This window comes from Neocloeon triangulifer, unplaced genomic scaffold (genome assembly GCF_031216515.1).
Source record: "Neocloeon triangulifer isolate White Clay Creek 2 clone unplaced genomic scaffold, ASM3121651v1 ptg000012l, whole genome shotgun sequence".
NCBI lineage: Eukaryota > Metazoa > Arthropoda > Insecta > Ephemeroptera > Baetidae > Neocloeon > Neocloeon triangulifer.
Window position 1 is genome coordinate 12518863 of NW_026775554.1, and position 27685 is coordinate 12546547.

The 27685-nt window shown below is 36.6% G+C and overlaps 9 protein-coding genes and 1 long non-coding RNA gene across 11 annotated transcripts; 7 read left to right on the forward strand and 3 right to left on the reverse strand.

Moving 5' to 3' along the window:
* Window positions 1–116: 116 nt before the first annotated feature.
* Window positions 117–1075, reverse strand: LOC132196305 (UPF0193 protein EVG1 homolog). Its single transcript, XM_059618858.1, has 4 exons — window positions 954–1075; window positions 602–856; window positions 391–534; window positions 117–322 (listed from the first exon to the last, which is right to left on the reverse strand). Exons 1-4 carry the CDS (start codon window positions 1054–1056, stop codon window positions 117–119), a joined length of 708 nt encoding a protein of 235 aa, XP_059474841.1. The 5' UTR covers window positions 1057–1075.
* A 164-nt stretch (window positions 1076–1239) lies between these two features.
* On the forward strand, window positions 1240–6803 carry LOC132196355 (pre-mRNA-splicing factor ATP-dependent RNA helicase DHX16). The gene is made up of 13 exons (XM_059618922.1): window positions 1240–1340; window positions 3359–3566; window positions 3626–3806; window positions 3871–3994; window positions 4047–4559; window positions 4618–4733; window positions 4792–5215; window positions 5276–5455; window positions 5522–5871; window positions 5921–6139; window positions 6204–6309; window positions 6372–6548; window positions 6605–6803. The coding sequence occupies exons 2-13, from the start codon at window positions 3359–3361 to the stop codon at window positions 6749–6751; spliced, it is 2745 nt and encodes a 914-aa protein (XP_059474905.1). The 5' UTR covers window positions 1240–1340; the 3' UTR covers window positions 6752–6803.
* LOC132196358 (methionine--tRNA ligase, mitochondrial) lies at window positions 1242–3279 on the forward strand. Its single transcript, XM_059618925.1, has 2 exons — window positions 1242–1340; window positions 1605–3279. Exon 2 carries the CDS (start codon window positions 1614–1616, stop codon window positions 3228–3230), a length of 1617 nt encoding a protein of 538 aa, XP_059474908.1. The 5' UTR covers window positions 1242–1340; window positions 1605–1613; the 3' UTR covers window positions 3231–3279.
* LOC132196360 (serine/threonine-protein kinase Nek7-like) lies at window positions 6797–8388 on the reverse strand. The gene is made up of 6 exons (XM_059618927.1): window positions 8178–8388; window positions 7874–8101; window positions 7597–7816; window positions 7334–7536; window positions 7164–7277; window positions 6797–7107 (listed from the first exon to the last, which is right to left on the reverse strand). The coding sequence occupies exons 1-6, from the start codon at window positions 8271–8273 to the stop codon at window positions 6979–6981; spliced, it is 990 nt and encodes a 329-aa protein (XP_059474910.1). The 5' UTR covers window positions 8274–8388; the 3' UTR covers window positions 6797–6978.
* Window positions 8389–8529: 141 nt separating this feature from the next.
* Window positions 8530–10904, reverse strand: LOC132196356 (beta-catenin-like protein 1). Of its 2 annotated transcripts, none has more exons than XM_059618924.1 (10): window positions 10822–10904; window positions 10613–10756; window positions 10343–10536; window positions 9950–10281; window positions 9673–9896; window positions 9471–9619; window positions 9234–9415; window positions 9002–9183; window positions 8745–8949; window positions 8530–8688 (listed from the first exon to the last, which is right to left on the reverse strand). In XM_059618924.1, the coding sequence occupies exons 1-10, from the start codon at window positions 10849–10851 to the stop codon at window positions 8600–8602; spliced, it is 1731 nt and encodes a 576-aa protein (XP_059474907.1). In that variant the 5' UTR covers window positions 10852–10904; the 3' UTR covers window positions 8530–8599. The 2 variants fall into 2 exon arrangements, with proteins under 2 accessions (XP_059474907.1, XP_059474906.1); XM_059618923.1 differs by having other exon boundaries at window positions 8745–8952.
* Window positions 10905–10929: 25 nt separating this feature from the next.
* Window positions 10930–13498, forward strand: LOC132196359 (heat shock 70 kDa protein 14-like). Its single transcript, XM_059618926.1, has 9 exons — window positions 10930–11011; window positions 11094–11174; window positions 11263–11500; window positions 11555–11753; window positions 11810–11971; window positions 12042–12300; window positions 12351–12566; window positions 12633–12847; window positions 12903–13498. Exons 1-9 carry the CDS (start codon window positions 10952–10954, stop codon window positions 12973–12975), a joined length of 1503 nt encoding a protein of 500 aa, XP_059474909.1. The 5' UTR covers window positions 10930–10951; the 3' UTR covers window positions 12976–13498.
* A 670-nt stretch (window positions 13499–14168) lies between these two features.
* On the forward strand, window positions 14169–15106 carry LOC132197020 (peptidoglycan-recognition protein SC2-like). The gene is made up of 3 exons (XM_059620044.1): window positions 14169–14326; window positions 14389–14709; window positions 14770–15106. The coding sequence occupies exons 1-3, from the start codon at window positions 14170–14172 to the stop codon at window positions 14952–14954; spliced, it is 663 nt and encodes a 220-aa protein (XP_059476027.1). The 5' UTR covers window position 14169; the 3' UTR covers window positions 14955–15106.
* A 2547-nt stretch (window positions 15107–17653) lies between these two features.
* Window positions 17654–18220, forward strand: LOC132198164 (uncharacterized). The gene is made up of 3 exons (XR_009441969.1): window positions 17654–17748; window positions 17806–17967; window positions 18120–18220. It is a non-coding gene; the product is annotated as an uncharacterized LOC132198164 (long non-coding RNA).
* A 725-nt stretch (window positions 18221–18945) lies between these two features.
* Window positions 18946–20155, forward strand: LOC132197292 (peptidoglycan-recognition protein SB1-like). The gene is made up of 3 exons (XM_059620488.1): window positions 18946–19075; window positions 19205–19531; window positions 19774–20155. Exons 1-3 carry the CDS (start codon window positions 18985–18987, stop codon window positions 20058–20060), a joined length of 705 nt encoding a protein of 234 aa, XP_059476471.1. The 5' UTR covers window positions 18946–18984; the 3' UTR covers window positions 20061–20155.
* A 1862-nt stretch (window positions 20156–22017) lies between these two features.
* On the forward strand, window positions 22018–26260 carry LOC132197379 (serine/threonine-protein phosphatase 6 regulatory ankyrin repeat subunit B-like). Its single transcript, XM_059620632.1, has 5 exons — window positions 22018–22042; window positions 23018–23236; window positions 24222–24422; window positions 24802–24930; window positions 25895–26260. Exons 2-5 carry the CDS (start codon window positions 23054–23056, stop codon window positions 26117–26119), a joined length of 738 nt encoding a protein of 245 aa, XP_059476615.1. The 5' UTR covers window positions 22018–22042; window positions 23018–23053; the 3' UTR covers window positions 26120–26260.
* The last annotated feature ends 1425 nt before the right edge of the window (window positions 26261–27685 follow it).

Genomic DNA, 27685 nt, shown 5'->3' on the forward strand with positions numbered 1-27685 from the left:
TAGTTATATTGTTATTCCTTTCCAATATAATTTGAAAGCAATGCGTCTAATAATCATGAATTATTTTTTTAGACTTAAATTAGTTTCTAATATAGTTTTTGTTTCGAGAATTATTTTTACGCCTTATTTTTCACAGACACTCGAAACGTGCACGGTAGTTTGAGTTGTCTCTTAAACTCTTCACACCGTAATGGATCAATTGCTTTCATTGCGCTCAATTTTGCAGCAATCTCGCTCTCCATAACTGATTTGTATTGGTCAGCTTTTCCTAATTCAGCAACGTCTTGCAAAAATTGGCATCGATCGTGAATATCTTCAATGACTGAAAATATTTTCAATTATTGCAAAAATTTTAATTGAAAAAAAAACCTTCAATAGCAAATGACTTACGCTCGTCGAAGCGGTCCTTTCTTTCTAAGGATGGAACTCTTCTTACAGGGCCTTTCCCTCTATCGGGCCTATCAGAATATTGAGTCATCTCAATGCCAAACGCCATGATATTCTGCAGTTTTAATTTTTGTACGTCTTTGTCCACTTCAAATCATCATTAAGCATATATTTAATTTTTTTAAACTTGCATTGCAATTAAAAAAAGATATACCTCCAGGTTTGGGCTTGCAATTTTCCCTCTCATACGCACCCATTGTAGCTATAATAGTTTTTGTTCTTTTCCGACCGATTCTAACTTGCTTTACGCCATCTGTCACAGCAGTATTTTTTATTGATCTTGAAGTTTTGTTCATTGTTGTCGAATTGAGATCACTCTTTGTCAAAGCTGGAAGCGGCTCGCCTCGGTCTACGAATTGCTGCAGACGTTTTCTCTGAAGCATTGATAAGCGGCACTCTTCCATCATGCCTTACGAGATTGATGGAAGTAATGAAATTTACGAAATTTAAGTTACATACGATTATTACGATTTCAATATAATTAAATACAAGGTAAGATACTTCACCTTTCAAAAGTTCTAGAGTTTCGTCACTGTACTGTTGAGTAGCGGAATTTGGGGCTCTAGAAATTTCCCTCATTTTACCCTTTTTGCTGTCCTTTGTAAGCATCTTGAATTTAGCTAGAGTGTTGGAAATATAATTCAAAAATACACAATTAATATCTATATTGCCTATATCGATTGAAACGTTTTCTTGTTTCCACAGTAACCATCGCGCTATAATCGCACGCACGTCACTTTCGCGCCACTTGCTAACCAAAAGGAGCTCTACGCATGCGCATTCATTTCCCACGTGAACGAACACGAATGGCCGCTGATCTGCCGGAAATTTTTGTTTACAATCGAAAAATCACTTGAAAAGCGGATAATTTCCGAATTTCTACTTTTATCAAGGTGTGTATCTCTTACAGTAAATGTTTTTCACTTAAACTTATCTTAAATTTTTATCTTCAGAGGAAATTTAAACTGAAAATTATTGATTTTAAATACGTGTTTTTGTGAACACCAACTTGTAAAAAATTCCCATCTCCAACTCTGGTTTTTGCATGGTTTGATTTACCACTTATTCATAACTACATATTACTTTGTATAAATTGATTTAATAACCAAAACAAGTGTTCATGTCCGAGAACTGAGGCTGTGTGTCCACATCCACAGCAAATCAGAATGGAGCGAGTGCTGCAAAAACTGGTGCATTCTAGTCGGATGCTACACTTTCTGCCGAAGAGACGGTGCCTGAGCAATCTGAGCAACAAGAACTTTTTCATCACAACGCCGATTTTCTACGTCAACGCCTCACCGCACCTCGGACACCTGTACACCTCCCTGGTGGCTGACGCTGCCCAAAGATTTCAGCACCTTGTTTCAAAATCGCCGTCGTTTCTCAGCACGGGTACCGACGAACATGGCTCCAAAGTGCAGAAAGCGGCTGGGAAAATTGACACTCAGTTGTACTGTGACCAAATATCCAATCAGTATGTAGAAATGCTTGAAATGTACGGCGTGGACTTTTCTAAATTTGTCCGGACAACCAGCACGGAGCACAAGAGAGCCGTACAAGCCTTCTGGAAGAAACTCGAGGGTAAAAATTTAATTTACACCGGTGACTACTCTGGATGGTACTGCGAGGCAGACGAGGCTTTTGTACCAGAAACGAGAACTGAAAAACTTTCAGATGGGGCCAGAATTTCCTCCGAGTCGGGCCGTCCTGTTGAGTGGACCAGCGAGCAGAACTTCCTATTCAAAATATCTGCGGTAAAGGATGACCTTCTGCACTGGTTAAAGGACAAACACGTCATCCAGCCTCGCAAGTTCCACGACTTGGTCCAGCTGTGGGTCGGGGAGGGATTCCATGACGTTTCCATCACCAGACCGTCCCATCGAGTGCCCTGGGGTATCCCAGTCCCTGACCATCCTGGACACTCCATTTACGTCTGGATGGACGCCTTGATCAACTACCTGACGGTCGCTGGCTTTCCAGACACTTTGCAGAAGTGGCCCGTCGACGTCCATGTGATAGGCAAGGACATTTTACGTTTCCACGCCATTCTGTGGCCTTCGCTGCTCATTGCGGCTGGTCTGGAGCCTCCGAAGCAAATCCACTGTCACTCACACTGGAAAGTGGACAGCGAGAAAATGTCAAAGTCCAGGGGCAATGTCATTGACCCTAGAGGAGAGATAAGGTTGAAATTTACTGCAGAAGGGTTGAGGTACTTCCTTCTTCGAGAAGGTACAAACCATAGTGATGCAAATTTTAGTGAGACGAAGGTCTTCAACATTCTGAATGCAGAGTTGGCTGGAAAGTTGGGCAATTTGTTAAACCGCTGCACAGGAAAATCTTTAAATCCAAAACAAGTGTGGCCCGTTTATGTTTCGGGACTTGTTGGCGACCAATACTTAGTGGAAGCCCTTCGAGAGTTACCGGATAAGACGAAGCAGCATTATGAGGATTTCAATTTCTACAAAGCAGTTGATGAAGTGATTTTGGTGCTGCAGGAGGCGAACAAGTTTTTTGAAGACCAAAAACCGTGGACGCTGCAGAGAGACAGTGCGGAAATGCATTCAATTTTGAGTCTGACTCTGGAAACTCTACGTGTAGTTGGAATTGTTCTGCAGCCAGTGATTCCTAAGTTGACTGGACAGTTGTTGGAAAAATTAGACGTTCCTTTAGAAAATAGATATTGGGCTGATTTGAAAACATTTGTTTGGGACAAAACGTCTGCAGAGAAAACTTTGCAAAGCCAAAAGTTGACCTTGTTCCCCCGACTTGGAGATGGGAAATAAATATGAAATTAGTTAATTAATTTTTCTGTATTATTCTGTTAGAAAATAAACACCTATTGGTTTAAAAATATTCTATAATTTTCATAATTCACGAAAAAAACTTAAATGTTCTGTTGAAATAATTTTAGATGGGAAAACACAAGGAGAAGTCGCACAAACGCGATCGGGACAGACATGGTGAGAGTAGTAGCAAGAGGAAGCGAGATTCTTCGTCAGAAGATGAGTATGACCGCATGGAAAAGGAGCGGCTTCGAGATCTCAAGGAGCGAGACGAGTTTGCCGAGCGCCTCAAGCAAAAGGATTTGGACAAGACGAAGAAAGTCGTGGATAAAAGCAGTATGTTTTCAACTATCATTTTATGAAATAAACTGAAATAATCTTAATAAAAATTTCAGATACCAAATCATATGAAGAAGCGGCAAAGAGATTGAAAATGGAGGCCTTGGATAGAGACAATTTGTTGCCTACCTTGAGAAAAGAGTCGAGGCGACAATATTTGGCAAAAAGGAAGGAAGAAAAGGTGGATGAGTTGGAAGCTGACATTAGGGATGATGAATATCTCTTTGATGAAAGAAGGTCAGTTTTAATAATTTTTTTTACCCTACTTTGAACTTATTGGTAACAAATTCCATTATTTTAGTCTGTCGAAACGAGAAAGGGAGGAAAGAGAGCATAAAAAGAAATTGCTCCAGCTTGCAAAAGAACATGACAAAGCGAGGGAGTTGGAAAACATTCAAAGATATCATATGCCCGTTGGAAAGAAAGTGAGTTCTTAATCAACTTGTAAAATGTGCTCATGTAATTTTTTGATCGTAGGGAGAAGAAGACAAATATGTTGAAATTGACGAGCGAGAAAAGGCTCCACATTCAGAGCAGAGAAAGTGGGAAGAGGAACAAATGTCTTCTGCACAATTCAGATTTGGGGCCAGGGACGCAGGCAAAAGAAAAACCCAGGACGAGTACGACATGCTCCTTGATGATGAAATCGAATTCATCCAAGCTTTGCAAGATCCGGGAAACAGGAAGAAAGATGAAATGGAAGAGATTTCGGAGGCCATGAAAAAGAAAATGACTATCGCAGAGACCAAGAAAAGTTTGCCAATTTTTGCATACAGAGACGACCTCATCCAAGCAATTAAAGACCATCAAGTGCTGATTATTGAGGGCGAAACTGGCTCAGGAAAAACCACTCAAATTCCCCAGTACCTGCACGAAGCTGGCTTCACAGCCGACAACAAGAAAATCGGCTGCACTCAGCCTAGGCGTGTAGCTGCTATGAGTGTTGCAGCCAGAGTAGCCCAAGAAATGAGTGTAAAATTAGGAAATGAGGTCAGACTAATTAATTTTTTAAATTCTTAATAACGTTGAAATAATAATTTATTTTTAGGTTGGGTACAGCATTCGGTTTGAAGACTGCACTTCCGAGAGAACTATCATCAAGTACATGACTGATGGAACTTTGCATAGAGAATTCCTCTCAGAGCCAGATCTCCAAGGTTATAGGTGAACAATTTTCAATTTTTTTTTCCATTTTTTCTTATGCACACTATGATTTTTATAGCGTCATGATCATTGATGAGGCTCACGAGCGAACACTTCACACAGATATTCTATTTGGCCTAGTGAAAGACATTGTTCGCTTCAGGTCAGATTTGAAACTGCTGATTTCCAGTGCTACTTTGGACGCAGAGAAATTCTCCGAGTTCTTCGACGATGCGCCAATTTTCAGAATTCCAGGCAGACGATTCCCAGTGGACATTTACTACACAAAAGCCCCTGAGGCTGACTATATTGATGCTTGTGTTGTGTCAGTGTTGCAAATCCACGTCAGTCAGCCTCTGGGAGACGTTCTAGTTTTCCTCACTGGCCAGGACGAGATTGAAGCTTGCCAAGAGTTGTTGACAGAAAGGTCAAGGCGCTTGGGAAACAAAATCAAAGAATTGCTCATCTTGCCAGTTTACGCAAATTTGCCATCAGAAATGCAGGTACCAAGTTTCGTAAAGTATTTTGCATCCAATATATACTAAAATAATTATTCTCTGCAGGCAAAAATCTTTGAGCCAACTCCTCCAGGTGCTAGAAAAGTAGTTTTGGCTACTAACATTGCTGAAACTTCGCTCACTATTGACAACATCATTTATGTTATTGATCCTGGCTTTTGCAAGCAAAACAACTTTAACTCAAAGACTGGTATGGAGTCACTTGTGGTAGTCCCCATTTCGAAGGTAAAAATATCACAATTTCCTATTGATTTGAATTAAATTAAAAACAAATTTTTTTTTTTAAATTAGGCTTCAGCAAATCAGCGGGCAGGCAGGGCAGGTCGGGTTGCCGCTGGTAAATGTTTCCGTCTTTACACAGCTTGGGCTTACGCTCATGAGCTGGAAGAGTGCACCGTTCCTGAAATTCAGAGGATAAACCTGGGAAATGCAGTTCTGATGCTTAAGGCTCTTGGTATTAAAGACTTGATGAATTTCGACTTCCTCGATCCGCCTCCTCATGAGTCACTAGTTTTGGCTTTGGAGCAACTGTATGCTTTGGGGGCACTCAATCATGAGGGTGAACTAACCAAATTAGGTCGGCGAATGGCTGAATTTCCTGTTGATCCGATGATGGGAAAAATGTTATTGGCTTCAGAAAAGTAAGAAATGATTGTAATTTGCGCCTTTTTTCTTAAATCATAAATTTAGGTACAAGTGCTCAGAAGAGATACTGACAATTGCAGCAATGTTGTCAGTAAACAGCTCCCTTTTCTACCGGCCGAAAGACAAAGCCATTCATGCTGACACTGCCAGGAAAAATTTCTTTGCCCAGGGTGGAGATCACCTGACCCTTTTGAATGTATACAATGAGTGGGCTCAGTCTGATTTCTCAACACAATGGTGCTACGAAAATTATATTCAACACAGGTAAAAGCCAAAATAATTCATTGAACTTAAATTTTTATATTTATAAACTATGTTCATATTTTAGGTCAATGAAGAGGGCAAGAGATGTTAGAGAACAATTATCTGGGCTGATGCAAAGAGTCGAAATCAAGTTGGAGTCCAATCCATCAGAATCTATTAATATTAGAAAGGTAGTTAATTTATTAATTTTATTTATTGTTTATCATTATTATAATTTTTTTTTCAATTTCAGACCATCACTGCTGGATATTTCTATCACATTGCGAGATTAGGCAAAGGGGGCCAATACAAAACAGCAAAGCACAACCAGACTGTTACAATTCACCCTAACAGCTGCTTATTTGAGGAGTTGCCACGATGGGTTTTGTATCACGAACTAGTAGTCACAACTAAGGAGTTCATGCGACAAGTACGCTATTTTAAGTTAATATTTGAAATAAATGTTGTGACTTAAAACCATTGTAGGTGACTGAAATTGAAAGCAAATGGCTTTTGGAAGTTGCACCGCATTACTACCAGGCCAGGGAACTGGAGGACTCTACAAACAAGAAGATGCCGAAGGTAGTTGGAAAGTCAAAAAGCCAATTAGCAGGCACCTCTGCTTCGTCGTGATTGTGTGAGTGGTCGATTGTTGAATTAAGATTAAACTTAAAGAAATACTTAAGTATTTTTGAGTAATTTATTGTCTTCAAATTGAGAATAGTAACTGATAGTCTATTATAGTTAAGATATGTTAGTCGATGAGCATGCACAATTTTACACATTTTAAAACCAAGCTAATTAATTAACATCAGAATTTAAAAGATAGTCGCACACGCAATAAAAACAGCTTGTGAAATTTAAACAGAGGTTGTCTCGTGTTGGGATAAAGTTCGTTGATGCATCTCCGTAGCAAAAGTCAGGGCATCTGCAGAAGTAGGTCTGTCGTCTGGATTTATGTTCAGGCAGCAGTATGCCAAGTCATGCAGCTGAGAATTAAATAAGTTTTTATTTATCGACCTAATAATTATCCACATGTGCTTACTTCGTCTGAGTAAATTTCATTTTCTATTGGAGGATACATTGCCCTCTGTATACGCTCACACAGGTTTTGTAGATTTATAGTTGCCGAGTAAAAGGGAGAGACGAGAGCAGCCATCTAGGTGTTAAATTTCTCTATTAAAATTTTTTAATTTTTCAATGAAGTTGTATTACCTCATAAAGAATACATCCCGTAGACCAGATATCACTAGCAAAATTATAGCCTTCTTCTCGGAGGCGTTCAGGACTCATGTAGAACGGAGTTCCTAGCAAAGAATGCGCAGACATAGTTTGAGCGCTGAAATATCGTCCAAGTCCAAAGTCTCCTATCTTGACTTTGCCATCAGCAGTGACCAAGATATTGGCTGGTTTGATGTCTAGAAATATTTATTATTGCTTACTCCTGTTTTTTTCTTCAAATTCTCAAGTTTATTAACCTCTGTGCATGATTCGCTTTTGGTGCATGTGATTTATTCCAGCACAAATTTGCACAAAGAACTTCCAAATTGATGCTTCAGGGATAGGCTTCTCTTTTTCTTTGAAGTGTTTTATCATGGCAGCAAGGTCTCCAGCGTCTGCCAACTCCAAGGCAATGAACAACTCCAAATTTGACACCCAGGAGCCCATGTACTTCACAACATTAGGGTGACTGAGGCGCTGTAATGATCAACTTATAGATTATTTTGACTTATTGATGAAAGAAAAATTAAATACTTGAAGTAAAGCAATTTCTTTTAAGCAATCAGCCCTGGCTTTTGAGTCGGCCAGCTCTATTATTCGCACTTTCTTCAGGGCGATCCTTTGCCCAGTAGATAGTACACGGGCTCTAAATACTTCGCTGAATTGTCCTTTGCCAACCCTCTTCTCAATTATCAGTTCATCGTTGTTAGAAAGGCAAGCAGGGGACAAAAGCACAGGAACAGATTCGTTGACATTATTTGCCTTTAGGTTCACCAAAAATAGAGAATGTAATAATATCTAAGATCTTTTACTCTTAATACTTTATAGTTTGACATACCATTTCTAAGCCCAAGAGACCACAACTCTTGCACCAACATATGACAGCAGACTGCCTGTGAGTTGTGGTCTGGATTATAATTTCCAGCACATTCATGAAATCAATATGCTCGCACTACTTCCTACTGCACTCTAGGGGCAAAATAATTGCGTGCACATTCCAGACTCGCTATGAAATGCTGGAAATGTCACATTTTATGCATAGTGAAGATACCATCAGACTAGATGGAAAGATAAGAAACTACTGTCTCTTGCGTGCGTATAATTTGTCAAAAATAATATCATATGATTTTTTTGCTGCAAAAGCGCAAACAAATATTATTCAGCGTACAATCAAGTTAATCAAATAAATAAAATTGTTTGCAATTCAAAAAACTTTTTTATATTTTATTTTACAAGAACAGGTCCAATGGAAACAAATTATTAAAACTTGTCCACCAGATTCAAAATGTGCTGTTGCTCTTGAGACCTCCATTCTTTATCTCCAAGTTCGCCAAGATTACCAGCGTATTCTACAAATTATAATTCATGATATAGTTAAGATAAGACCATTAATTAAATCAAGTACCTCTCATTATCTGCTTGATTGTTTTGGTAGAACCGCCCCGAAGATTCAACATTTGCAGAGCTCTCTGCTTAATGGATGGTTGTCCACTGCTGCAAATCTCCAAAATGACATAGTCAATTAATTGTAATGTGAAGAGCCCAGCATCCAAGCGCTTCAAGTAAATAGTGTCTTCGTCCTCCTCATCGTCACTGTCATCACGCCTCCTCTGCTAAAAAGCCTTATTAGTTGAGTGCCTGATAGATATAAACTTGCAGCACCTTTCGCACATCTTCGTCAATGGCTAAGTCAGCTTTTTCCATCTTCTCAAGATACTTAAAATGCAACTCTATGAGCCGGTCAATTTTTTCGTGGTCATTTTCAGCAAATTTTGTAAGCAGTCTTGTTCTTTGGCCTCCTCTGCAGTTCCTCAACATACTTGCAATGACAGAGCTCACATGCTCTAATAAATAACATATTAACAGAAAATTTATTTGGATTGTTATAATATACCTTCGTGTTCTTCTGTTGAGATTGTTCTTTTCTTGCTTCGTGGTGGTGTCTTCATGAAAAGAGGGAAAATTGTCCGAAGTCCCAAAATGTCCACAAACTTGTTGCAGTTATCCTTTCCATCGGGCCCCGACATAGCATGATCCAAAACCTTCAATGATCCATTCCTTGACTGCTTCTTTTCCCTGAAAATCAATTTGATTAATTTAAATATTATCACAAAAACAATTTAAATGTTACCTTAGCATAAGGTTCATTAGCTGCAAACCTTCACCCTTGAGAAATTTGTCCCTGTTGGAGGCAAGCATGAGGCTACTGCAAAGGCAGTCAAACAGATTCTCCATCATTTCTAGCTCCTCAGAAGATGAGGGGTCATGTCTCTTGTAATACTATGATTAAAACGATAAGTATCAAAATAATTAGATTGGAATTTATAATTTACTGCAAGCTGCTGAAGGAGAATATCAATGCCTTCCAAATCTCCCAACAGCTGCCGGTTTTCATTATTGCTTTGCAGCAATATTGACAACATCTCACTAGTGTAGAGTTTATTTGCGTGGAATGGCATTTTTGCTTTCAGCCTCTTCAAGAGCCAAGACAGGAGTCCTTGACTGGCTGCATCATTACATATTTGAGACCTTACTTCCGTTATGTTTTCAAATATTGCTAAAAATTAAAATATAAACAATAATTATGATTTCAATTTAAAAAATCCTTACACAATGTGTTGTGCACACCCTCAGCCTCCTCAGGTACACTCTCGTCAAGCCTATCTAAATTTTGTACGAGCAGAGCACAAGCTTGCCCTGCCATCAGTGCGTCCACAAGGGCTTCAGAGCCTTCCTGACTTTCTGTTAGGGTATCAATGTCTGTCAGCTCTTGGAGAAGATTCACAACAGCAATCGCAATGTCAGTGTTCTCGTGCGCCAAAAGCTCCAGCATAGAGGGAACAGCTCCTAATTCCACAAGCTTTGGGTATAGCTCTGGAACGGTGGCCAAGGCTCTGAGTTCTGTCAGGGTTGTGTGAAGTTCAACTTCAGATTCCATGAACCTTCATAGGTTAAAAAAATCAGTTTTGGAATTAATTTAATGATGTAAATTGATCATCATACTTTTCAGGCGAGTCTGGAAACTTGATCCTCATCTCTTGGTTTTTCAGGGCCCTCTTTTCGAAAAGCAGGACCATTCTCTTCATAGCATTTTCGTCCAAAACGTCAGACTCACCAGCGCCTCCCTCATCCAGCGAATCGACAATCTGCTTTATTTTTTGTCGACCTTCTTCATCTGCGTCTTCTTTGAATTTGGGCTTTAAATATTCATAATACATAAATAAGTCTCGTGAAGTATTTTGAATGGCGATAATCATTAATAAATTAACTTACAGGTGCCATTTGCTCCTCTCTTCTCCGAACTTGTGTTGGCCGCTCATCGAGCCGCCGCATTTTTCGGTACCGTTCATACTCGCCAGGGCCGTCATCTGACCTGCCAGGCTCATCATCCTGCGGCCTTTTAGGTGTGTTGACAGGCTGAAATTAAATTCGAACGACAAATGGTTAATTTAATTAGATTTTGGCAGATATTTGAGCGGTACCTTGAATGTCAACAATTCTTCGACATCCATGTTTTTTTTAAACTGACTACTCTGATTAACACGCCCCTTTTTCACTTTCGACATGTTTTGAAGGGTTTGAATTTAGGCGCGAAAAATCACATTTTCAATAATGGCGGCTGTTTTTGGTGTCCATGTGGGTAACACCACTGCTTGTTTAGCTTGTTTTAAGGTAAATTTACCAAGAAAATTAGGTTTTCCTGGAGCTTTCTTAAAAATATAATTTATTTTATCCTAATGTAATGCATTTTCAGGACGAGAAATTGGATGTTGTTGCCAACGAAGCCGGGTATCGAGTCACGCCGGCTGTTGTTGCCTTTCACGAAAATGAAAGAGTGAGTTAATAAAGTTTTATGCGATTTCTGTTTTGCTGTTCATTCTAATGTATGTATTTTTAACTGAATTTTTAATTGTCTATCAAAGGTTACTGGACTTGAAGCCAAAGCAGGCGCTGCAAGAAATCTCTCGTCGACCATAACACACAACAAATTCTACCTGCACATTGATCCAAGCAGTGAGGAGTTTGACAGCGTTTGTGAACGCAGCAAGGGAAAAGTTTCTGCCCGAAATGGGCTGGTTAAATACACCATCCAGGAGGGTGATAGAGAGATCTCCATCACTCCTGACGAGGTTGCAACATGCATCTACAAAAGCATGCAGAGTAAAAAAAAACTTTGATGAAACCAGAGAGATCTTTAAAATGATTTTTGTATAGGAATTGCTGACACAGCTGAACGTTCCGTGGAAGCCCATAAAGCTGTCCTCACAGTGCCTTTGAAACTGTCAACACCTCTGCTTGAAAGAACAAAAAAAGCTGCAGAGGCCGCTGGTATTGAGGTTTTGCAGATGATTAGCGAGCCCTGCGCGGCTGCACTGGCTTATCAAGTGGGCATGCAGGATCAAAGTCAAAATTGGTATTTATTTTTAATTAACCTTGTAATTTGAAATTTCTAACAGCACCTTAACTTAGCTTATGCCTTGTGTTCCGTGTGGGTGGAGTCAGTTCCGACGCTACTATTGTGAAGGCAGTTGGCGGTGCCTATTCGATAGAAAATTATGTCCACTGCCAAGACTTGGGTGGCGATAAATTAAACAGACTATTAGCTGAATTTGTGGCTGATGAGTTTCAGAGGTATTTCGTGTTATTTTTTTTGTTTTAAATATTGAGTTTTGAGGATAACATTATGATTTTCTTTTGGCAGAAAATTTAAACTAGACCCTAGAGAGTCCAAGAGATCAATGGCCAAGTTATTGTCGGCAGCTGAGAACTGGAAGCACATTTTGTCCAACCTCAACTCTGCAGACTGCTTTGTGGAATCTTTGCACGAAGGCATCGACTATCGAGTCAATATTTCCCGAGCAAGATTCGAAATGCTTGCTTCATCCGATCTGCAGGAGTTTCTGCAGCCCATCCACTCAGTTTTCAAATCTTCAGGAATCAGTTCTAAAGATATTACCCATGTAAGTAACAATTAATAAGCAAGAAATTTTTGACTGATTATCTTTCCTAGGTAATTTTGTGTGGAGGAACCTTGAAAATCCCCAAATTGCAGAAAATGGTTTCTGATGTGTTTGGAGAGGCAACGATCCTCTCCGGTCTTGCCCCTGATGAGGTACTAGCCATTGGGGCTACTAGGCAAGCTAGCTATCTTCCTCCTACCTGGGATAGAGACTTTGACGAACAATCAATAACAGTTCAAGCATCTTCTAAGGCAATTTATTTTAAGGTATTTACGGGTAATTTTATTTGCTTTAAAAAATATTCCTCATTTTCTTTTTCTTAAAAAATTCAGCCTTCCGATGGAAAGTGGCAGTGCTTGATACCAGCTTTGTCTCCCATACCTTTCATGAAGAAATCGAAGCTTCAAGTACCAGATGGAAGCACTGAACTTGTTGTGGAAATTGCTGAGGAAGGAGCAGAAAATGGACAACTCAGCAAATTAGGTTCAGTCAGCTTGAATGAAATGAAGAGTGGGGCGTCTGTTTTAATGGAATTTAAGTGGACAAAGTAAGCAGTTATCATATTTATTTTGTTAATTTATTCAAACAATTTTTGTTTCTAGTACTGGCCTTCAAGTAAGCTTAAGCGACGGACGAGAGAAACGTGGAGTTGCGGAGTTTCCAATTAGCGATTAGCTGGCTTTGTACAGTTTCTAATAATTAAAATGCCATTTGCAAACTTTTTAATGACAAATTAATTACATATATTCAATTTTCTATCAAAAAATCCCTAAAATAAATTTTAGATTATTAATTAAAAAATTTAAGGCTTTTCGTAGTAAAATAAATAAGAAGTTTGATGAGTGGCCCTCATTTCGCGTTTCAGAGTGAAAAATTCACGCTCCCAAGGACAAGTGAGCAGGAGCGCAATTAGTGCAAAGATTCTGTTTATGGAGGGCGCGAGCGGAATTGAGTGGAATTTTGAGCTCTTTTGCTGCTCTTTTGGAAATATGATTTTGAGCCTATTAATTTCCCTGCTTTTATAATTTTATAGTATAATATATTCTGATATATTCATTTAAAATTATCTTTTAGATTAAAAATATTGCCATTTGGAAATAATTTGATTTTTTCCTACACACTTAGAAGTTCGGGCAAAAAAATTTCTTGTGCCACTTGAAAAAATCTGATGTGTTTTCTTTTTCGGAGAATTACATTGAAAAGTTAAATTAGCCATTGATTTGTGAACATTTTAAAGTTTTTCAGCATAAAAATCTACATCAATAGATGAACACAAGTATAGAGAAGAGTTTGAATTGGTTAGAATCAAACATACAAGATTTATTTCTTTATTACTTCCCCCCCCCCCCCCCCCCACCAGAAAACGTAATTCTTTTCCAAACTTACTATGACGTGTAATTGTTGCTGATGCTGACATTATTATTTAAACTTATATTTCGGTTGGTATTTCAAATTTGTTTGTTTAATTTTTTTAATACGTAAGTTGTGGGTTAATAAATATTTTTAAAAACTTTTAATAAAAAGTATTTTCTTCACATTTTGTAATCTTTTTCTTTTCATGACTTGATTTGACTTGTTTTGTGAAGCATAAACAATAATAACAATAACAAAGACAATTTTATCAGAGAAATAGAGCGGGAGACTTTATTTAACAAGCTTGAGCGGGAGCGAAAATCGGCAGTGTGATCGCAGCGGCCTTGATAAATAATATTTTAAAAGTTTTGTTATAATCTTGTAAGTTCTTGTGTGCTTCTTGAACGGCTTTAAGGAGATTTAAAGATAAAGAAATTAGATATTGTTTTTTTTCTTCTGTCAAAATTAAAGATAAAAATGACATGAAAGATGAAAGCAACCCATTATTTTGAGTGAATGATAACAATTTTCAATAATTCAAAGTGGCTTTTGCACACGGCTATTTTCTTAAGTATAAAAGCTTTGATCAAGTACAAAATAGTTTTAAAAGTAGGAGCAACTATGAAGGGATTCATCGTTTTTGCAGCACTTTTTGCGTTGGCAGCCGCACAGAGTAATTATAAAAATTGCTCAGTTTTATTTTACAATAACCATTAAATTTTTAATCATTGACAGGCTGCCCCAATATTATCTCTCGCTCTCAGTGGGGTGCCCGCCCTCCCACTAGCATCTCGTACCAAAACAACCCTGTGCCCTTTGTTGTTATCCACCACGGTGCCAGTGCCTCCTGCAGCACCCAGTCCTCTTGCACCTCTATGGTGCAGTCATACCAGAACCAGCATATGGATGTCAACGGATGGTCTGACATTGGCTACAGCTTCATCGTAGGTGGAGACGGCAACGTTTATGAGGGACGAAGCTGGGACAAGGTTGGTGCCCACGCTCCCGGCTATAACAGCCAGAGTATTGGAATCTGCTTCATTGGAACCTTCACAAGTGAGCCAAACTAAAATATTCTTCCACAAATTTAGTAATAATAATTTTTAATTATTAAAGGCGCCACCCCTGTTAATGCCGCACTCAACGCCGCTCAGCAGTTGATTGCCTGTGGAGTTGGTCAGGGCTACATCAGCGGCAGCTACGGCCTCATTGGCCACAGGCAAGCCGTTTCCACCGATTGCCCTGGAGATGCCCTCTACTCTGAGATTCAGGGCTGGCCCAACTGGACTGCTAATCCTTAAATCATGTCTTTGATTTTTATAATACAAATTTGACAGAAAAAAGAATTAAACAGGTGTGTCTTTAAAATTTCCTTCCATTGGTCCTCTTAAAATGATAGAAAAAAAAATGAAAATAAAGAAAGCTTTGAAAGAAAAGTGATATTGTAACTTCATGTGCAGTGCTCATTTAAAACCAATTTTCAATTAACTGAAATAAAATAAAAATATTTTGTGGGAAAATTTTAAGAGACAAATTTATCACAAAAAAGCTTTTTTAAGCTCCTGACAAAGCGGTAAATAAAATACAGATGAATTAATTATTTCCTGCATTTTTAAAATTTCAGAAAAGAAAATAAAAATAATGAGCAGTTAATTTTATATTAAAATTGTAACCAAAAGCGCAGAAGTTAAAATGTTTTTCTCTGATAAAATAGCGGAATGTAATTCTTTTTCAATTCACCAAACCGCGGGAGTGCTTTGTTTTTATTCGGGAAGAGTGCATCTTACAGGATCGCAATGTCCAGGCCTATGAAATGGCTGCAAGGGATACTCCGACATTAGTTGGCCAGGCCAAGGAAATACTGTAAATGTGTATATGAGGGAAGGGACATTGGACAGAATCAGTGTGAACACATGATACTTCTATATACGCGCGCAATAATGCGGAAACAAGAAAATTGATAATTCAAAGAGACTAGTTAATAAATTTGGCAAAATTGATTATATTAGATTGAAAAAAGAGGTATAAAAGTTTGGTATACAAAGTTTTCATTGGTTTTCATAGTTTTTTTCCTTTTTTATATTGCAAAAAATGCCAAACCACGCAGCCAGCACTTGCATGCAGCTTTGGCCGACCCTAGCTTTTAGCAGGGTGGAAGAAAACGGCTCAGCCTTTTAAATTTTCAACGCAAGATGAATTTCTTGTTTGTTGTTTGCTGTTATGTTTGCCAGGAAATTTCGTCAAACGAATTGTTTCCAAACGAATAAAATATTTATCGCGCAGCAATTTAATAAATTATATTATTATTCTTTTAAGCCTCTATCTGGCCACAAACTATACACGCAGGGGGCAATTTCCTCAAACAAATGTTTGCGCACATGAAGCTAGACAATAATAATGTTTTACGCACCTGAGTTTTTTCACATGATGTTTATTTCAAGTGGAAAATTGTCATTTAAATGGTATAGATTTCACACTACTTGCATTCGTAAATGGTGGTAAAACGTCACTGAAAAACGGAGAACGAAAAAGCAGGTTCACTTGAGTCGCTGTACGTGTTTATAATATAACTGTGGGAGAGCAATTCTCTGTGGACAAAGAAAGCCATCCATTTAAAATGGTATGTAATTTTTCATTATATTATATTATCAATTAAACATTCAAATCCTTGTTTGGTTATGGTGAATATATGACTCTAAAATTATTTTTTAATATGCTTATTCATTTAGGCCAACAAAGATGACGACCGTGTCCTGATTTTCTACTCAAGGAAACTGATTATATTGTTGAAAATCAGCGGCGTTTTGCCAATGAACCCAAAAGCAAAATTGCTGAAGTTCTTCTCGAACCTATATTGGATATTCTCGGCGTTTTGCTGCGTATACACCATTTTTGAAACACTGCTGTTTTTCTTCATCAACGCTGAGAACATGCCAGCTTTGTTAAGTGGGCTTTGGATCAAAGGCAGTCTGCTGATTTCAGACTTTCAAATGATCGGCTTCTTTGTCAAGAGGAACGTTTTGTACAAAATTACGCACAACTGTCCTACGGTGGTGAGCAACCGGCTCGGAAGCAAACTAAGAAAGTACTACATGAGGAGAGCCACCAGACTGTGCTACTTGCTCGTGTGGCTTTACATTTTAATATCTGTGGCTGTTTCGATTACCATAGAATACAGGTGAAGTATAATTCAAAGATATTAATATTTTTTATTATATATAATGATATAATGCTTCAAAAAAATATGATCGTTTTGATTTTGGGTCCTTGAATAGTATATGAACGAGTATTATTCAATCACATATATTTTTAAATTATTCATTTTGATTGCTTTATTTATTTTATTACTTTTATTTTTATTTCTATCCCTCCTATAGCAATTGAGGTCAATAATTAAATCATTTAATTTTATTGAAGGACCAAAATATTTAACGATGGCGAGGAAGAGGCTATGCACAAATCGGAAAACAAAAATGACGATTTCTTATTCTTGTCAAGTACGGCGATTGGCGCTTACGTTCAGGAGGCTATTGAATATGTGCATATCTTTGTCTTCACCTCCGTTGGGCTGTATCAACTTGGATATGCCATGATTTACTTCCAGATCTGCTGCTTTATTCAAGGATATGCAGACCACTTGGTGGAGAGCATGGAAAACCTTCAAATGATGCAACAAAGATCCAATGAAAATCGCCAATGGGCCTCTATTTCCGACTCGGAAACCGTTGATATCAGATTCATTGCTACTCTGCACCAGTTCGTTTTAACGTAATCATATATAATATATATATATACTTATAATTAGACTAGTAGAATAATGATTTTAATATCATTAATAGGCTGATCAAAAATGCAAACGAGGTCTTTTCGATTCAAATGCAACTGAAAATGTGGCGCATAATTTTGGTCCTCTGCCTGACGGCAAAGGAAATCACCGACCACGTAATAATTTTTAACACAAAGTAAAAGTGTTTTATTTAACAAAAATTTTAGGCTGAACTTTCAAGTACAAGTGCTGTTCTTGCGTTCGAGTTTGCGATTAATATGTTGGAGCTTTTCATTTTTGGCTGGTTGGCGGAAAATTTGATTGCTGCGGTAAATTTCATCTCCGTTAAATATCTGCTAACTTATAATAATCCTCAACGGATATAGGAAAATCGTTTTCGGCTCGCAGTTTTGAACCGTCTTGCTGCAGAATCATACATCAATTCGGCAGACTACACTTCACTTCAGATAATTTCCATCGGCAGCAACATACAATATTCCCTGAAGGCTGGACCTTTTTACAAGTTGTCCAACAAGACGTTCAACGCTGTGAGTATAAAAATTGATTGAATATATTTAAACTTTTGATTGATAAATAAAACAGTAATAATTAAGCCACAGCGTTCACTTTAATTTTAAAATATAATTATTTATTTATTTTGCAACGTATTTTAATATGATACAAGTTATTTTACTTCTAGATTATCGCCGCTTCTTACAGTTACTACAGCTTTCTCAGAAATGTAAAAACACGTTGAAGAGTGGAATATGTAATCAATATTATTATTTTACAATTTCAGCACTGTGAGATTTTTTAACTATATAATTATTGCGATTGACTAAAATTGTAATTAATAATTATATAAATCAAATTCATGTCTGCAAAATTAGAATTAAGTGTATGTAATTAGGTTGCTTTAGACAGAGAAATTTTGCTCAATGTCATGTTTAAATCAGCATAAATTCTAAAGAAAAATGCTAATTGTTGTCGATTTGTATTTCATTTTTTTTTTTATATTTTGCATTGATTTTCTTTGAAGATTTTTCATGTAATTTTTGGTGAACGTAACTCTGGTATACTTGTATATTCAACTTGTGTATATTTACATTAACGCACGGTGTGACGAAACGGCTGCCGGAAAGGAGTAAGTAGAGGTTTTTCCCCAGTTTCCCCACATTTGAGCACCATTCATAATTTCATTGCAATATCCCACCCAAGCAAAACTTTCCACAAGGCCAATGCCAATGTGCTGTTCACTCTTTATCCGCCCAAAAATCTATTGCACCAAGAATTTATAAAAGTACGGTGATCCACAAATAGTGATCTCAATTGCATTTATTTAATTACTTTAAAAAAAGAATAAAATTGCGTGGCACTCAAGAAAAAAAAACGCTATATATGACTTTGCAAGTTTGCAGTGGTGCACCCACTCTTTTTTAACTTCCCGGCTCATAAAAGCCGGAAATGACATGATGAACTTGGAGAAGGGACAGATTTTTCTCAAGCATTTTTTAGTGTTATCAAGGCTTGAAGAAGCTAATGCAGTTTGTCTCGCGTTAGTCACCATGAAGCTTACATTGACAGCAACTCTCTTGCATATCTGCAGTGCCCTTTATTCAAGTATTGCAAAGGCTGCTCCTACATTTGCTTTACCAGGTACAGTCGTCAATTCCAAGCTCAATTCATTTAAAAAGTATTCGAATCTGATTGTAAATTTAATTCAATTTGAAAGTTGCAAAATTAAATTTAATAAAAATTTCACATTTTTTACTTTTCTAAAAACAGATGATTGTCCGAAAATTGTGTCCAGAGATGAATGGGGTGCGAGACCGGCGCGTAATTTCACGCAGCGAGACCCATTGGCGCCCTACTTGATAGTCCATCACGGTGGTTTCAAAAAATTCTGCAGCACGCACGACGAATGCGCCAAAATCGTGCGCTATTATCAAGATTTCCATATGGACGATCGTGGATGGGACGATATTGGGTACAGTTACCTGATCGGCGAAGACGGGAATATTTATGAAGGGCGAGGGTGGCAGAGAGTTGGCGCGCACGCACCGCCTTACAATAATATTAGCATTGGTGTTTGCTTCATTGGAGATTTCTCAGGTAAGTCTTTGAACCTTGTGTTAAAATAAAAAGTAAGAAATTATTTTAATCGATAAACATTTCTAAGCACAAATTTTGCAGTCTGTTTTGATTATAATTTTAAATAAACAATTTTGAATGAATGTTATACATTTTTTCAATTTAAAATTTTTACAAAAAATATGATTAATCAAATTTATCCATATGCATCCTTATAAGAGGATTTTTAAAATTTTAATAATAATTATTTTAAATTTACATAGATCGATTGCCTAATGAGACGGCTTTAGCTGCTTTACGCAGTTTGATCAAATGCAGCATCAGCTCTAATTTTTTGATGAATAACTACACAATGTTGGGGCACCGCCAGGCAAAGGCAACATTGTGTCCTGGTGACGCTCTTTTCAAAGAAATCTCGCAGTGGCCTCATTGGAAGAGCACCCCTGCACCAACTGAGATTCGTAAAGTTGACGACGTTATATCGCGCCCTAACAACTGGGCGTACGAAGCTATTAATAATATTTTGGATTTTTTTAAATCACTTTTTTGAGGGGAAATAATTTAAGTTGCAAAATTTATAGTTCATAAAAACTTGTTGTGTGAAAATAAAAAATAAACACATTATGTTATTCGTTTTGATCAAGTTGAAATTGTTTATTTTTTGTGTTTAAATTTAATTTATAATTTTAATTTTATGCTATACCTATTTGACCTATTGCATCGTCAGAAAAAAGTTTCTAATCATTCAGTTATATTCTAAAACGCTAAGAGATAAACAATGTTTCTTTTATATTGAATCATAAATCATAAGTAGATCAGATATCAAATATTTATAAGAATAAAAAATTTAGAAATTCCCACAGCAAATATTATTCCATTAAAACAATTGCGCGGGTGTTGCATCACAGGTTTCAATTCGTCGGATCAACAGAGCGCCTTATTACAAAAAAATATAATATGAAAGCAAGGGTGCGAGTGGGATTGAAAATAGATTGTTGAAATATATACGAGGCGGAGTTTGCGGCGGAGTTCGCGTGCCGCCGGTATGATAATTTGAGATCTGATTAGCGTGTGGCGCACATTAACTCGCAGCAGTGGCACCAGCAGACTCTGCTTCTTCTTCTTTGAAAATAAAACTCCTCACACGCGCTTGGGCAATTATGTACGGGACGTTCAAGGTCTCGTCGACGGTCAGCGCCGGAAAAATGAGATGATTGAGGAGTGCAGGCAATTTGCTTTGTGATCTTTTCAAGGGCTGATCTCGAAATTGATAATATGAAAGGCGCTGATTCTGCCTGATAAATCGCACATTAACGCAAAAAGGCAAATTAATTCTCGACACAATAATTAACAAAAATAAATACAAAAATCGATCTGAATATAATACATTATGTTAACGTCCAAATTCCAAAATAAAAAAGTTTTCGACTAATTATTGAATTATTGGAAAGGAAAAAAAATATATTAAATATTAAATAAACACTTATAAAATGGAACAATAGTATGTATTGAAAGCACGCCAAATTTTATATTTGATATTATATTCATATTGATAAAAATATAGATCCAATAGGATGAACTTAACACCTTTATTTACCCAAAATGATGCAAATGCTTAGAAAGATGGAGATAATTTTTGATTTAGAGAAAAAAAATAATTAAAAATATGCACAACAGGAATATTTAATTTTTGAATAAAAAAAAACGAGAGAACCACTCTGGAACCACTGTTAGTTTTGCACCTTTCCTCTAAAAATTTTTGTCTGCCAGTTTGAGAAAGTTGCCAAATTTAGCCTTTTTACGTAGCGGCGATTTTGGCGATTTTGAGTGGCATGAGCGTGTGGGGGTTTCTCTGGGTGCCTGCTGGTCAAACACACACGCAAGGCGAGGGGTGGCCGGTCGGGGGTGCGCCGTTCTCCATTGCCAAGGTGAAACGTGACGCAGCCCTAGCCAATATTGGCCTTAAGGTGACCACTCGCTTCGCTGCATCACCACGGAGAACAAGGTAGGCTCTCGCTCCTGAATTATTGAGCGCAATTCGTTTTCTTTGAACTTGGCAAAGCGCCTTTTTCCTCTCTCTCTTTTGCCTTTTCCTCCCGGCGCACAAGGAGAATGAGGAAAAAAGCGTTTTGGTACATCCTTGGCTTCAAGGGCACTTTTTTAACTCTTACTTATTCCTTTGTCTTGTAAAAGTAATGTTTACCTATTCTTTTTCATTCTTTTTTAAGTGTTCTTTTGTGGTCAGAATTGTTTATGACGTAAAATACAATATATATATAATCAACATGATTTATTATCTGGTTTGTGTTAAAATTATTGGCAAATGGTTTCAAAACACACCAATTTTTGATACAAATATTCTATTGAACAAATTGTTTTATCAATGCATTATTGTTAAGCAAACTGTAATTAATTTTTTTTAAACAACCACTAATGTAAATTAAAAAGAGGGAATACAAATCAAAATGAAAAATTATTGACTTGTGATTATTTTTGTTCGCAGATAACATAGTTGTGGGCAATTTGAATCACGTATGATAAAAATAATTATCATTATTTGCACAATCTGATACTGCTTCATATTTTGTAAAAATAACCAAAAATGATAGCAGGCAATAAAATATCTAAAAAAAATTAAATTAATTTTAAATATTTCAATAAGGTTTAATATCTTCTGTTTTAAATTTTTGAAAGTATTTTTAAGGAATAGTGAACTAAACAAATGGATGCAAAAATTGCAAAATGCCCAGAAACAACTTTTCATTATCACTTTCGTGGTTGAAAAGTTATAAATATTGTTCATTGTAAAACGCTCTATACCACGTACGGTTATAATTTGTTATAACATAATCAGAAATTATGCAGCAAATTTAAATCGAGATTTGAATATTTTTGTATATGTCTGATGCATTAGAAATAAATAGTTTGTTAACTAGTACAGGTACAAAAATACGAACTATTAAGTTAAAAATGTTGTCCATTGCACTCAATGACTAATTTTAAAAAGCATGAATTTTTACGCAAATGACGCTTACACACATAAGACACATCAATATCAATATATTTTCAAATTCTATATAAATTGACCATCTGTCCAGCTAGCAAGAAGGATCCTAAAATATTTTACACTAACTTTTGAAAAAAAAAATTCATGAAAACTTTTAAAACAACATAATCTCCATTTTACGAAAAGAAAAATATATAAATAAATAAACTTCTATTTTGATGTATCAAAATTGTGTATCCAAGGTTTTTTCTATCACTTCCTAAGGATTTGTGTTGCCAATATTATTGATTAAAGTATCATTATCATGTACTCTATTTTACAAGATAATTTATATTAAGAGCAAAACTTATAAAGTTAAGTACCAAAACACTTCAGCAATTTAATCTCAAATGCAAATCCAAATATGCAGATATAAATTTTGTTTGTCTCATTTAAATAGGTTAAATGTTATCAATTTTTATTATTCATTTATTTACTCCAACAAACTATCTAAATCACAGGTGGTCCCTTGCTTTTGCGGGGCGTGCTGGGGCCCAATGGTAAAGATACCCTCTCGTCCAGGACGTGCCCTGGAAGAGGCGGTGTCTTTATGGTTGGAAGTGGGCAACCTGGCCCCTCTGGAGCACGCGGTGCTCAACGGCTATGGCCAGCTGCTCGAGGGCAGAACGTCGCGCATTCCCAGAGTCAACGCCTTCCTCAAGAAAGTGCCACGATTTCAGGTCAGTGTCAATAATACAGTGTTTATTTGTCAACTGTCTGATTAGGGCAATTGGGTCAAAAACAAATTAATACACTCTCTCAAGCGGAGAAGTTTCATTCACTTTCGATAAAACTAGCGTTTCAATTAAAGATAAAGAGTAATAACACGTCGTGTCGTGCAGGCAAGGCATTATTCATCTGCATGCACACAAAAACAAAACCAAGACCTTGAGACGATAGAAACGCGCATTTTAATTTAATGCACTCACATGCCACCACGTGAGGGGCAGTTGATCGATAATACACCTTGCTTTTATGTATGCACAGTGTTATTTTTGTGAGCTCGATTTGCTTTGCGAGCGTCAGTGTCAACATTATTGTGTGGGGCACGCGAATGTTCAAAATATGATCACATGAAAAATGCATGAGAAGCGTTTTCGCATTCACACATCAAAAGAAATTGGTAACTATTTTGATGCGCCCGAGAAATTTTTATTTTTTTTTAAACTTATTTATTTCCTTTCTGCTGAGACTGCAAGTAATATTTTTTTTTTTCAGTAAAATCCAACGAAAAAAATTTATTAAAAAAAGAAACTAAATTATATAATTTAATTACGGTATTTAAATAATTTTTGGGCACTGTGTTTATGTCTACAAAATGATCAAATTAAATTATTAATACACCCAATAGCGTTACTGAATCGTTTTTGCCTGTTTCTTTAATTACTTTAATGATAATGTTGTTATCAGAAAAATTAAACATTAAAATTTGAATTTATAATCGATTGTATCATTATTAAAAGTATATTATTTACTCCTCTGGAACTCCATCAACAGCAGCCATTTACTTCCTATTAGATTTAACGCGTTTTAAGTATTCAATTGAAATTGAAACTTATTTTAAGATTGGTGTTCTCTTGCAACGCTAGAAAAGCTAGAGCTCTCGAAAAAATAATAGCTCTCTCAAGATTATCTAAAAATAATTTGTTATTTGCTTAATTGCAGGGCAGGATAGCAAGGGTACATGAGGCAGCCAAAAACGGTGACCTCACGACCTTGGCCCTGATTTTGGACCGCCCTGAGCTGGCGGTATCAAGAGATGACACTGGCAGCACCCCTGTCCACAAAGCGATGATCACTAATCACATTGCCGTCGTCAGATATTTGCTTCATAAGGCGCCCAAGAGTCTCACTGCCACGGATAGGGTATTTTTTTCTATTAAAAATTGCTTCCAACACCAGCCAAAAATTCCTGAACTCAGCAGAACGAAAAAAAATTCTTAAAAGCAAATACTAAATCCAATCTCTCTCTTAAAGCTTGATTGCGGCTAGAAAATGTGATTATTTATTCAAAAATCAGCACGGCAAATAGTAAAAACTATGCTAATTAAAATATGACTAAAATAAACTAGTGATCTGCGGCCAAGGCTCTGGCCGTTTTCAATTTATAAATTCATAGTTTTATGATATATTTCAGCATTGTTGCAATTTCATAATTTTTTCCAATATTACCAAGTAATATGAGTAAATTTAAAAGTTGTAATCTAAAAGTCAATATATAGTGAAAAATTTATGATTTTCCCAGATGGGGCGCTCGCCGCTGCATTACGCTGCCGCTCTGGACGGCGTCAAGCAAGGCGGTGGAGGCACCGGTGGATTTTCGTGGTACCAATTTTTGCTAGAGGAAGGTGCACCCGAGGACTCAATGGATTTGGTATGTTATAATTATAATTATGGTGGTTTATTTTAAAACTAACGCAGAAGAAATATAATTTGAAAGCCATTCTTTGCAAAAGCATTGTCAATTGACATAAACTTAATCATGAACAAAGAAAATAATCAACTGAATATGAAAGAACCCAAAAGCATTGTTTTTTTTTTGTTCAGATTGAATTTTGATTCTTATTGGAAAATTCCAAATAGCTCTCCTTGAATTATTGCAATATTATAACAAATTACATTGACACTAGGAAAAATTATTAAACTGATAATATTAAAATTAATAAGTGAGTTTTAATTAAAATATAATTTTCAATTTTGCATTATAAATGCATTATAAGGTAAAGATAATAGAAATCAAAAACTTTTTGTGATTTTAAATATAAAATAGAGGCAAATTTCCTTATTACAAGGGATGCAAAAAATGACTAATGCGCCATTTAAAGCCACAAAGGCTAATCGTGTGTTGGCAAAACAGAGGCAATAATGTTTCTCAAAGCCTCTGCCAATCCACCTAATGCGTTTTCGCCCTACGATGGCAAGCGACCCAATTTCTCGCTGAATATTTACAATACCTTGTTACATCCGAAGCGAGTAACCACGCGTGGCAATATTTTTGTTGTTTAAATTGCGAGGAGTTTGATTGATGAGGATTCCCTTTCATAAAATTTGTGTCGCGGGAGCGCCTGCATGTTAAGCATGTGCTGCTCTCATCAATCCTGCCCTGATGGAATTTCGTAATGAGAACGATGACTCTATTCGCTAAGTGTGAATGAATAGGGGTCACACGCGCCCTTTGCTGCGATTTAATTAATCAAAGTGCTTTGTGAGCGAGCCTAGGGTAATTAAAATTTGCGTATGACAATCTTCATTATCATGCTTGTCACTTTGCAACAAAACTAATCCTTATTGGACACCCTTGGAAATTTAACTTGATGATATTTATGCATTCATTACAGCTGGGGAGGACGCCAAATTTCTACCGAGAATATTGCGAGGAGATTTTGATGCGATCCGCGAGCAGTTGTTCCACAGAGAGCAACTGTCCAACACCGGACTCGAGCAGAAGCTCAACTGCCAATGAAAGTGAGAGAGAGGACAAAAGCAACCTAACCTTCCAGGTCACAGTTAGGATAGAAGAGGTGGACTCCGATAAAGATTCTACTGGTTCCGATTATTCATAAATTAAAAAATTAAATTTAATGTTTAAATTTATAAATGATGTAATAGTTTCCAAAAGAAAAATGGTCCTTATAAGATATTATGCCAATGTACAAAGCCATGAAATTTAGCAATTCGCCAAGGCTCAATTAAAGAATTTTATTCCTCCCCAAAACAAGGATTTTCATTTCCATCGCAATTGTTGTTATAAGAATTTTAGTTTACGTTGATTTGAAATTTGTTAAGGGTTATCAAAGATTTTTCAGTTTTGGTCAAGCATATGATAAAAATAAAAATTGTGGATTACATAGGTATACTATGAAATTCTTGAATAATTATAAATAAACTTTTAAAACAATACAATACTCCACTTCCTAACTTGAAAGAAGGATAACGTTTTTCAACTCGGTTGAGCTACCTTAATTTTTAGTTATTTGTGATCTATGTGAAAAAGTTGTAACATAAAGAATCTGTGCCTCTTAAATCAGTAGTGCCTGCAATACGTCATAGGCAGTAGTTAGAATAAAAATTAATTACAAATTTTGGGCTGACGTCAACTTGCGTCGCTGATGCAAGCATTCAATGCCGTGTGTCCAAATGCGGTAAATAGGACAATGCTCCTGTTATTGACTCATTTGCAGTTTATCGCGTGCTTCTCATCAACCCCTGCTTTCGACGTGTTTATCTAAACACTAACGCGTGTGTGGCCACACCAGTCAAAACTAGGAAATTTGATCTCACCACTGGATTTGTGTCTCCACATAACGCGGAAGCATTTTTTTTTTCATGTTGGATATTAAGAAAAAAAGAGTATTAAAATAAATAAAAAATTACTTGTAATAAAATTTTACACATGTAAAATAATCAGCAAAAATAATAATTGTATTACTACTATTATTGTTGCTATTTCGTTCGCAATGTTACAGATACTTTGTTTGCATTCAATCATGGAAATAAATTATTTAAAAAAGAAATTGCTGAACAAAACGGTACAACCAGTAGCAAGATTCTTGCTAAAACATCTGAGATCAAAAAGCCGTCGCGGTTGACTTAGTTTTAGTTCTTATCACTTATAACAAACTTTGCCACAGGTAGGCCTTGCAGAGGGTGGGAAACTGTTCCATTGGGAAGCGCTTGGGAAGCGCCATTGGGAAGGTTATTCCAGGACCGACGATCCTGTAGGAAAAAATAATCCTTGGCAAACTTGCTCTGGATTTTATTTTTCAATTTTTTTCATTCTATACTTTAATTAGCATAATATATATCATGTATTTATTTTAATATTTAGTATTTCTGAGAGATTTGAAGCATAATAACAATATAAAATTATAATGACAGGACTTGCATTATGAAAATGATTCTACCAAAACTATAATAACAATTATTATACCTTTCTTACAAATATAATAATCGGCTCTATTTCAGCAAAAAGAAAAAAATCAGTTCAGAATTCAGGAAAATGGCTCGTATTTAAATATTAATAATTAAAGTTCGACTGAAATTACTTTCTTTATTATGAACTACCCAATGGTGACTTTTGATGCAAAACACAAAAAGCCTTACATATTGAGCAATTGTCACATTACTTT

Excerpts from the sequence above, each read along its gene's own strand:
- LOC132196305 (XM_059618858.1), bottom strand. The coding sequence starts at position 1,056 with ATGCTTACAAAGGACAGCAAAAAGGGTAAAATGAGGGAAATTTCTAGA. Across the intron at positions 857-953 it reads AACTCTAGAACTTTTGAAAG|GCATGATGGAAGAGTGCCGC; the intron begins GTGAAGTATCTT and ends CAATCTCGTAAG. Across the intron at positions 535-601 it reads TTGCAAGCCCAAACCTGGAG|TGGACAAAGACGTACAAAAA; the intron begins GTATATCTTTTT and ends GATGATTTGAAG.
- LOC132196358 (XM_059618925.1), top strand. The coding sequence starts at position 1,614 with ATGGAGCGAGTGCTGCAAAAACTGGTGCATTCTAGTCGGATGCTACAC.
- LOC132196355 (XM_059618922.1), top strand. The coding sequence starts at position 3,359 with ATGGGAAAACACAAGGAGAAGTCGCACAAACGCGATCGGGACAGACAT. Across the intron at positions 3,567-3,625 it reads GAAAGTCGTGGATAAAAGCA|ATACCAAATCATATGAAGAA; the intron begins GTATGTTTTCAA and ends TAAAAATTTCAG. Across the intron at positions 4,734-4,791 it reads CCAGATCTCCAAGGTTATAG|CGTCATGATCATTGATGAGG; the intron begins GTGAACAATTTT and ends TGATTTTTATAG.
- LOC132196360 (XM_059618927.1), bottom strand. The coding sequence starts at position 8,273 with ATGAATGTGCTGGAAATTATAATCCAGACCACAACTCACAGGCAGTCT. Across the intron at positions 7,278-7,333 it reads CGGGATGTATTCTTTATGAG|ATGGCTGCTCTCGTCTCTCC; the intron begins GTAATACAACTT and ends TTTAACACCTAG. Across the intron at positions 7,108-7,163 it reads ATGAAATTTACTCAGACGAA|CTGCATGACTTGGCATACTG; the intron begins GTAAGCACATGT and ends TTTAATTCTCAG.
- LOC132196356 (XM_059618923.1), bottom strand. The coding sequence starts at position 10,851 with ATGGATGTCGAAGAATTGTTGACATTCAAG. Across the intron at positions 9,897-9,949 it reads GGGTGTGCACAACACATTGT|CAATATTTGAAAACATAACG; the intron begins GTAAGGATTTTT and ends TTTAATTTTTAG. Across the intron at positions 8,953-9,001 it reads TTGACGAAGATGTGCGAAAG|CAGAGGAGGCGTGATGACAG; the intron begins GTGCTGCAAGTT and ends AAGGCTTTTTAG.
- LOC132196359 (XM_059618926.1), top strand. The coding sequence starts at position 10,952 with ATGGCGGCTGTTTTTGGTGTCCATGTGGGTAACACCACTGCTTGTTTA. Across the intron at positions 11,175-11,262 it reads CCTTTCACGAAAATGAAAGA|GTTACTGGACTTGAAGCCAA; the intron begins GTGAGTTAATAA and ends TGTCTATCAAAG. Across the intron at positions 11,972-12,041 it reads GTGGCTGATGAGTTTCAGAG|AAAATTTAAACTAGACCCTA; the intron begins GTATTTCGTGTT and ends TTCTTTTGGCAG.
- LOC132197020 (XM_059620044.1), top strand. The coding sequence starts at position 14,170 with ATGATAACAATTTTCAATAATTCAAAGTGGCTTTTGCACACGGCTATT. Across the intron at positions 14,327-14,388 it reads TGCGTTGGCAGCCGCACAGA|GCTGCCCCAATATTATCTCT; the intron begins GTAATTATAAAA and ends AATCATTGACAG. Across the intron at positions 14,710-14,769 it reads CTTCATTGGAACCTTCACAA|GCGCCACCCCTGTTAATGCC; the intron begins GTGAGCCAAACT and ends TAATTATTAAAG.
- LOC132197292 (XM_059620488.1), top strand. The coding sequence starts at position 18,985 with ATGAAGCTTACATTGACAGCAACTCTCTTGCATATCTGCAGTGCCCTT. Across the intron at positions 19,076-19,204 it reads TCCTACATTTGCTTTACCAG|ATGATTGTCCGAAAATTGTG; the intron begins GTACAGTCGTCA and ends TTCTAAAAACAG. Across the intron at positions 19,532-19,773 it reads CTTCATTGGAGATTTCTCAG|ATCGATTGCCTAATGAGACG; the intron begins GTAAGTCTTTGA and ends AAATTTACATAG.
- LOC132197379 (XM_059620632.1), top strand. The coding sequence starts at position 23,054 with ATGGTAAAGATACCCTCTCGTCCAGGACGTGCCCTGGAAGAGGCGGTG. Across the intron at positions 23,237-24,221 it reads AGAAAGTGCCACGATTTCAG|GGCAGGATAGCAAGGGTACA; the intron begins GTCAGTGTCAAT and ends GCTTAATTGCAG. Across the intron at positions 24,931-25,894 it reads CCGAGGACTCAATGGATTTG|CTGGGGAGGACGCCAAATTT; the intron begins GTATGTTATAAT and ends CATTCATTACAG.